At 50.0% G+C, this 8,726-nt stretch overlaps 1 protein-coding gene across 1 annotated transcript in view; it reads right to left on the bottom strand.

Moving 5' to 3' along the window:
- Nucleotides 1-569: 569 nt before the first annotated feature.
- Nucleotides 570-8,726, bottom strand: part of Hs6st1 (heparan sulfate 6-O-sulfotransferase 1) — a 38,797-nt gene continuing 30,640 nt past the window's right edge. The window contains exon 2 of the mRNA XM_031367143.1: nt 570-3,499. Within this exon, the coding sequence (XP_031223003.1) occupies nt 2,791-3,499 (709 nt within the window). The 3' untranslated portion in view covers nt 570-2,790. The remainder of the gene's footprint in view (nt 3,500-8,726) is intronic.

The raw sequence follows: 8,726 nt of genomic DNA, 5'->3' as shown, positions 1-8,726 counted from the left end.
TGGTTGCTGGGAATTGAACTCAGGTCCTCTGGGAGAGCAGCCAGTGCTCACAACCGCTGAGCTATCTCTCCAGCCCCTCATAATTTCTTATATGGAAGGATAAGCCTAGTTGTGTTGAGACAGGACTCTACACAACTGACTTCAGACTTCTTTGAACTGATGATTCTCCTGCCTCCACCTCAGTGCTGGGAATCAAACCTAGGCTTCCTGCATGTTGGATACTCTGCCAGCCCAGAGGCATGCCTAGAGACCGCTTTCTCTTTGCCATCTGAAATATTCCCAAGTTAAAAGCTGAGCCGAGGGAGTCACTGGTGACAGATGGCACAGTCATTGCTGTTGTTGACAGTCCCCTTTCACTCAGTGTCACCCGTGCTCCTGTTGTAATAAATGATGTACGTTTCTACTTTTTGTGGTTTATGAGTGTTTTTACTTACCCAGCACCTCACTCTGTGCAGGGGGAGGGGCACCTGTACCGGAGCAGCCTTGCCCATCACCCCTGTCTAAATATGATGCAGGCAGTTGCCATACCTGGGAGGAAGGACTATGTCACCACAGACCACAGCACACAATGACCTTTTCAGGGTTTATTCATCTGCTAATGTTCAGTCTCCATCTAGACAAAGACAATTAGAAGACAACCAGTTGCTTTTCCATGATCAATTCTGTATGAATAACCAAAAGATTTCTCCTCAATGCTTTTTAATTTTTTTTTAATAAGAAGCTATAAATAAATAAAGCTTTAAAGCTCCTGGGTTCAAGTGGAACAGTTCCAGTTCAGACGCGTCGGTTGGACAGTTCTGTGGGTCCCTGCCTCCCACTCTAGGAGGGGGTGTCTGCAGGGCTGCAGGGTGCCTCGGGACTGAGTTATTAGCTTGTTGTGTTTGCATGGCCTTTCAGCCCCAGGGCACGCCCCTGTAGGCAGAGTCCTTGGAGCTGGAGGGATGGGGGAGCACCCTGTTCTGAGAAGCTGTGAGTACCAGGAAGCTGTGCCCCAAAGCTGGTAGCCTGAGCCTTAGGCAGGGGTGGACTGAGGATGCCTCGACCTGGCGCTGGCCTGAGATGGGAGGGAATACTTTTCAAATGCAGCAAAGATTGAGAAGAGACCCGTGCTTGCGTGTGAGTCAGGATGGCAGGGCATACGTTAAAACACATTCCAGTATGTATTAGAACAGATCCTATGTTCAGGTCGTGTACACAGAAGGTTGTGGGGGTGGTGGTGGCACGTACGTGGAGCTGGAGTACTTCCTGACTGAAGCGGCAGCAACGAACATGACCTGTAAAAGACCCCAGGGTTCCCCAAAGTGCCCCAGGCTCCCTGCAGATTCTAAACTGGGCATCTAACCCAATTCTTCTCAGTGACCTTGACCTCCTAACTCATCTTACTACCCACGTCTTCAGAGTGATGATCAACCACCATAAAGGTGGACCTGGACTAGGCTAGACAGAGCTTATCAGAACTCATCTTGCCCGTGGACCCCAAGGACAAGTGCCTGGTGCCCAAGTGTAGGCCCTACACCACATACATGTCAAGATTAAGCCATTGCCACAGGGCAGCAGCAACACCTGCCAACATCTGGAATATTGCTGTGCTACATATGGCCGCCACTCTTGTCTGTGGTGACATGCCCCTTCTTAGCCTGAATGAGACACAGGCAGGAAGTGCAGGCCCTGTCCTGTCTCAGGGTCGGCTCACAATCCTTGGCCGCATGCTTATAGACTCTGAAACAGCCATGATACCCCCACTAAGGACCTGCCAGGGCCTCTTAAAGAACATTAAGGGATAGGGCACTAGGCAAGTGCTTAAAAAAAAAAAAACCCAATATGCAACATGGCTTCTAGTACGGTCCCTGGCTGGCTCATGGGGCTGCTGGAAATAGCCAGGTTGGACTTTGTGAAGGATAAAATGTAGGGAGAGCCAGGGTGGGGAGGGTTATGCAGACAGGTCCCAGAAAGGACACCCGGAGCAGTTTCTTCCAACCTTAGTTGAGAATGGGAAAAGTCCCCATCCTGGCCATCCAATACCAACTCAGGTTGATGTGGCCCTGTATCCCAGCCAAAGGATGCTTCTACGCACGGGATTGAAAGAGTTGCTGGTATGGTAGGAACATTGGCACACAAGCCCTTGTATAAATGTTTCAGTGATGGGGTAGGGGCAGTGCATCAGAAAGCATAGGGATTGTGGGGAGGGGGGACCTCTCGGTGTGACCATCTCTTTCCTGTTTGAACCTGGTTCCCCCAAAGCCAGGATACACCGTGGATTCTGATCATGCCCCAGAGAGTGCAGTGGCTAGGTGCTAGACTCGAGTCTTCCCTGCCACAGCTGGGACTGACCCTGATCTTGAAAGCAGCTTTTGATAGGTGGGGGTTGGGGAGCACTCCAAGTTTGAGGATGCCTCAGAGATATGCTTGTATTCTCAAAGGAAAGGGCTCCCCAAGATTCTGGGTTATTAGGGGTTCCCAGAGGCCAAGGAGCTTTCAACCAAGCTATTAGGAGCTAGTAACATGTTCCTAGAGGGCTGGTCATTGGGGGCCAGTGCGTGCATAGTAGGTGTGGGAGTCTCAGCTGAGCAGACACGTCCCCTCGCCAGTCTTTTTCAGATCTTTGTCAGCTTTAACTGTGACACAGGGGTCAGGAGAGCAGGGAGGCCATCTGCCCCAGAGGTCCTATCCTGCCCCATCAAGGTCTAGGGCATCCTACTAGCACCCGCTGCACCAAACAGGAAGAACTGTTGGCCCCATTTCTTTCCCTGTTAGATCTTGCCCATTCTTCACTCTTTTCCCCTGACACAACTACCACTTCTCAATGATATGGCTCATGTAGTCCTCGGTGGGCACGCGGCCCGGTTCTTCTGTGTCCTCGCGTGGCAACGCTTCTTTGGAGCGATGCAGGAGGCGCTCTTCGCGATTGCGCAGGCGCTGTTCCCTGCGCTCCAGCTGCCTCTTGTACTGGTAACGCTGCTGGAAGAGGTCCTTGGCATAGTCATACAGCTGCATGTCCAGGTCGTTGAGCTCCTCGATGTGGCGGATAGTGTCCTCATCCACCTCCACACCGCCCGCCCGCGTGCTGTTGTACTGCATGAAGGGCCGGATGAACTTGAGGTTGAACGTCCGCTCAAACAGGTACTGCGTCTTGCGTTGGAACTCTGTGAGGCCGAAGAAAGCCATGCCGCGCAGGTTCTTCTTGGCGCTCTCTAGCAGCAACTGGGCCCGCTTGCTCTCGGGGATGAAAGACAGGTTGTAGCAGCCCACCAGGCTGAGGTCAGCCAGCATGCGCACCTGCCGGTTGTTGGCCAGGTTATAGGGGCAATCCATGAACTCCTGCAACGTGCAGCCCGACCAGTCTGTGCCCTCGTAGCAGGGCGGCAGCTCCTCTGGGGTCGGTGTGCGCCCGTCACACATGTGCAAGGAGGTCTTCCACGTGGCCCCACGCTGTACATGTCGCCATTCACTCAGGTAGCGGGAGACGGGGTCTCGCAGCAAGGTGATGTAGTAGAACTTTCTACAATGAGAACGGGGAAGAGATCAGAACTGTTGGAAAGGGGATAGAGCTGTGCCCACTGTGGCGACAGTAGCTCTTTGCTATGGACCCTTGCGATTACGACATCGAGCTGATTCCAGCTGCAGCACAAGCTCGCAGCTCTGCCATTCATTTCTGAGGAGAAAATCCTGGGTCTGAGGGATGGAACCCGTCCCACCGTCCATTGACTTACTTCTATGCCTTAAGGGGGTGGGAGTAGCCACAGAATGGTGTCTTGCAGTGCCTGGCTTCCCTTCCCTCTTGCTCCAGTGCCTAACTCAAGCAGGGACAACCTGACTATATCCTTCCAGGAGAACCAGGTTGCTGAACTCTATATCCAGAATGGCCCGAGCTAGAGCACTGATACGTAGGTGTGCAGCACAGACCCAGGGCAATGGGATATCTCTCCTGAGCACATGCTGATGGTGGGTTTGGGGACATCAGGGCACTGTAGGCAGATGGATAAAATATGGTGTCCCTTCCCTTCCCAGACAGTGAAAAGGAGCACGCCCAGGTTTGCCTTGTCTGACTTCTCCATCCCCTACTGTGTGGGGCCCACCAGCAGGCACTCTGCTGATATGTCTTAGTGGGAGGATGAGAAGGCCCCAGCAGCTGCCACCATACATCCAGAAAACCACAGGAATGATAGTTCTGACAAAAGATATCTGGTCCTTCACATAGAGACTGCAGAGGAAGCCCTCAGAGGAAGCTCTTGGCCCTCCAATGTCCTGTCTGGTCCGGTTCTTGGAACTACTGTGGGCTGGCTGACTCAGGCCATGCCCTAGAAGGTACCCAGGGTGGAGAACGTCCTGGAGGATGGGCTGCTCCAGGAGGGGGTTGGCAGTTTCTCTCAGAGGGTCAGATGGTGGCTGGAGCAGGATGTGGTCCATCTGGTCTATGCTTGGCACCTATATACCTTGCTGACATGTTGTGTGGTGGCCTTTGCCCTTTGGAAGCATTTTGTATCCTTAGTGTCTGTGATGGTTTGGATACGCCTGGCCCTGGGTGTGGTACTATTAAGAGGTGTGGCCTTGTTGGAGTAGGTGTGACCTGGTTAGAGTAGGTGTGTCACTGTGGACATGGGCTTTAAGACACTACTCCTAGCTGTCTGGAAGTCAATATTCTGTTAGCAGCCTTCAGATGAAGATGTAGAACTCTCAGCTTCTCCTGCACCATGCCTGCCTGGATGCTGCCATGTTCCTGCCTCAATGATAATGGACTGAACCTCTGAACTTGTAAGCCAGCCCCAACTAAATGTTGTCCTTATGGGCTGGAGAGATGGCTTAGTGGTTAAGAGCACTGACTGCTCTTCCAGAGGTCCTGAGTTCAATTCCCGGCAACCACACGGTAGCTCACATCTATCTGTAATGGGATCCGGTGCCCTCTTCTGGTGTGTCTGAAGACAGCAACAATGTACTCACATACATAAAATAAATAAATAAATCTTTCAAAAAAAAAATCTTGGCCTTATACGAGTTGCTTTGGTCACAGTGTCTGTTTACAGCAGTAAAACCCTAACTAAGACAGATGCCCATCAGTACGGAACAGATGGTAACTCTAGGGTCAGACATCTCAACACAGATTCCTTCCTCGTGGGGTGAGTTCTGTGCAGCTGAGAGCCAGCAGCCCCCAGGTCTAAGTTCCCTCACCTCAAGAATCTAGCATCTCATGCCCCATCTCATCACTCATGCCACCCTGACTTCAGCAATAGCCCAGGTACCCTGAAAAGACCCACTGTACCATCTAAGGTCCTGTAAGGCACCATGCCTTCTATCTGCATGGTCGCCTGGCTTATTGAACAGACTGGTCTCAGAGGCCAGGTTTTTCCCACAGATACAATAACAATGTTTATCAAGTAAAAACTGGTGTTAGAGAGATGGTGTTAGAGTGGTTAAAAAACATTTACTATTCTTCCAGAGGTTAAAGGTCAGTACCCAGTACTTAGGTGGCTCACAACAAGCCAGCAACTCCAACTCCAGGAGCTATGAGGTATTTTTCTGGCTTTCCAGGGTATACACACACACACACACACACACACACACACACACACACACAAACACAACAAAATAAATCTTAAAAGAAAACTTCAAGGTACTATATTTAGTGATAGGTGTTTATGTTGAAATAATTTATAATTTCATTTGATGAGATGGTATATATAGCTGGAAGCTAGAGCTGGTGTGTTGTGAGGGTGAGGTCCCAGGACACCATCCTTTGGGATGGGCTTAGGACAGCAAGAGTACTGTGTGTAACTCAGTGCTGTGAGTTAGTTATTTCTCATAAACATGACACAAGTTTTTATGTGCCCCAGACACTTCAGGAAAAATAAAATGCAGGGGTGAGAGAGGTGGCTCTCTCAGTGGTTAAGAACACTTGCTGCTCTTGCAGAGAACTCAATCAGGTCTCAACACCCATGTCCCGGCTCACAACCAACTATAACTTTAGCTCCAAGCGTTCTGACACCCTCTTCTGGCATTACTGGGGTTCCACACATAAATACACTCTTTCTGACAAAAGCAAACAGGGGTTGGAGAGATGGCTCAGTGGTTATGAGCATGCACTGCTCTTCCATAGTACTGAGACTTAGTTTCCAGTCTCTACCTCAGGTGGAGACTTCTTGGGACAGCACCTCACAGCTGTGGGCTGCAAATGATGTCTCTAGGCCATGCCCCACTTCTTATCTGCTTGAATTCTGAGAAAGTTGGTCGGTTTCAGACAGCCTAGGCAATTCTAGGCATCTAATGCTGCCCAGGGTCATTGTGTGTGTGTGTGTGTGTGCACACACGCGCGCATATAGGTGAGAGTTGAGGAGAGAGCAAGGAGACTATAAGACTTCTTTCTTCCCTTGTAGCCCTGCCTACACTGTGCTGGGTGGAACCATTATTGCAAAGTACATTCAATGCCCACGTCAACCAGAGGGGTGAGGAATCTGGGCAAAGGGGAAGGAGAGCTGAGGGTGGCCCAGGACTGGGCTCCCATTTCATCTCCTCCAGCTCCCATGTTGCCACCTGGCATCTGGTGGGTGATAGCTGATGGTGGGCTTGAAGGGGATACATTAATACACATGATTAATGAGCTGACTTAGGAAATATTAGGGGCACAGGAATAAGAACAGAACCAGGCGCCTCTGCCTTTGATCAGAGACAACAGAGCTAACCCACTCTGCCAGCTTCTGCTTGTGTGAGCCTGCTTTCCCCTTCCTCTTTTCTGGGAGAGGTATACATCTGCTCTTCTCCAATCAGCAGTGACCACCACTCATATCCACTGAGACAGCAAGTTCTTCAAACTAGAAACCTACAAGTCTCATCTTCTGTAAACTCAGTTAGTTCTGGAGGAGAAGAAAAAAATCACCTCCGGGAAACTCATAAAGGATCACTCTGGAATGGCCATCTAGATAAGACTATGACAATGCTCATCTCTGTTTAAGCTATGAAATACTTCTGATTGAGGCTGGGTCTCTAGACCCACAGCTAGAGGCTACAAGTGTGTGCTAATTAGGATTTCTGCCCTTTATCTCCAAGGATAGAATTTCTCGCTGGGGAAGGTTGAGCTCCTTTAATAGGCTTTGGGGTCAGATCTACTGTGTGACGGCTATTCCCAAACCTCTACAGAAATACTCGGTGACATGAAATGGCAGTACCTGGCCTTTCTGAGACCAGCCATGCTAATACTTGTCCAGAGATGGGTGGTCACGGACTCAGGAGGAACACTGGCTCCTAACTAATAATACTTCTGAATTCTCTAGCCTGGACAGGTGGGGACAAGGATATGGAGGTGCCAGCCCTGATTGGGAGTGGGGGGCGGAGGGTCCCTGGGGTTGTGGGCAGCTCTCCCAAATAGGATAGGGCTGACAGTCTTCTTAGCAGACTAAAAGTAAATGGCTTTGACGTCAAAAGGGACAGTGGTGGATGGAGGCCAGGCCACAGAGTGTCATCCTAGTTTGTAGGAAAGCCAGGAGAGCTTGGCAGCTGGCTCAGTGAGTGAACTGCTGGCTGTTCACAAGAACTCAAGTCTGGGTCCTAGCACCCCCATAAAGGCTGAGCATGGCAGCACACACCTATAATCCCAGTGTTACGGGGGAATGGGAGGGCGACAGGTAGATCCTAGGGCTCGTGAGACAGCCAGTCTAGCTAGTTCAGCGAGAGGCCCTATCTCAAAGCATGAGCTGGACTGTGACAGGGGAAGACATTTGGGTGTCCAAGGCTGGCTTCCATATGTACCCACACAGATAAAAACACCCAAAGACCTGCACACACCATGGGGTGGGTGGAGAGGGACCAAGGAGGAGGTGAGAAAGAAGAGGCTGAGTCAGGAATGGCTGGGAGGATAAAACTCACAGGCAGAGCAGGCCTCAGGACTCTCTGATAATGTATAATAATTCTGGTTCTGCAGACCGCAGCTTCCTATCAGCTCCTGCATCTCTGGATCTCTCACTTGGATTTAAAGGCTGGGTTTTACTTACTGTAAGTAGCCTTACTTACTTATGTAGCCTGGCTGGCCTGGAAGTCACTTATATTGTTGACCAGGCTGGCCTCCAACTCAGAAATCTGCCTGCCTATGAAATGCTGGGGTTAATGGTATGTACTATCAGACCTGGCTTACTTAATTATTTCATTATGGCTGGCTTAATCATTTTAACTCTCTCTGTGTGTGTGTGTGTGTGTGTATACATTGGTTTGGTGGGTCCTACAATCATGTACCATATCAGGGCAAGGAAGGCACTGTCTTTTGCAGCCTCTTAAGTAAGTTAAAATCACAGGAGGGGGGCTGGTAAGATGGCTTAGTGGGTAAAGACATTTGTGCCAAGCCCAATGACTGGAGTTGGAATCCCAGGAACCCCACAAGTTGATCTCTGACCTCTCCATTCCTTGAGGGCCAAGCCTCCCCGTAAGACCAACCAGAGGTGCAATGGTCAAGATTTCAGCCATGTGTCCTAGAACTCAGAACCCTGAGACAAAGGCAGTTTATATATATATATATATATATATATATATATATATATATATATATATATATATATATATGTTCTAAATATAGGATCTCACTGTGTAGTCCAGGCTGGCTGCCTCAAGTCTCAGCAGTCCTCCTGCCTCAGCTTCTTGAGTGTCTGGATTGTAGGCATGTACAATTCTTCTAGGCCTGGTACAATTCAGTTCTTAAGCAAATAATATAGCACCTGCCTACTTGAGTGAGCAGGTTCCCGGGAGAT

The sequence above is a fragment of the Mastomys coucha genome, unplaced genomic scaffold (assembly GCF_008632895.1).
Source record: "Mastomys coucha isolate ucsf_1 unplaced genomic scaffold, UCSF_Mcou_1 pScaffold14, whole genome shotgun sequence".
NCBI classification, from domain to species: Eukaryota; Metazoa; Chordata; class Mammalia; order Rodentia; family Muridae; genus Mastomys; species Mastomys coucha.
This window is presented reverse-complemented; position numbering and strand designations above follow the sequence as displayed.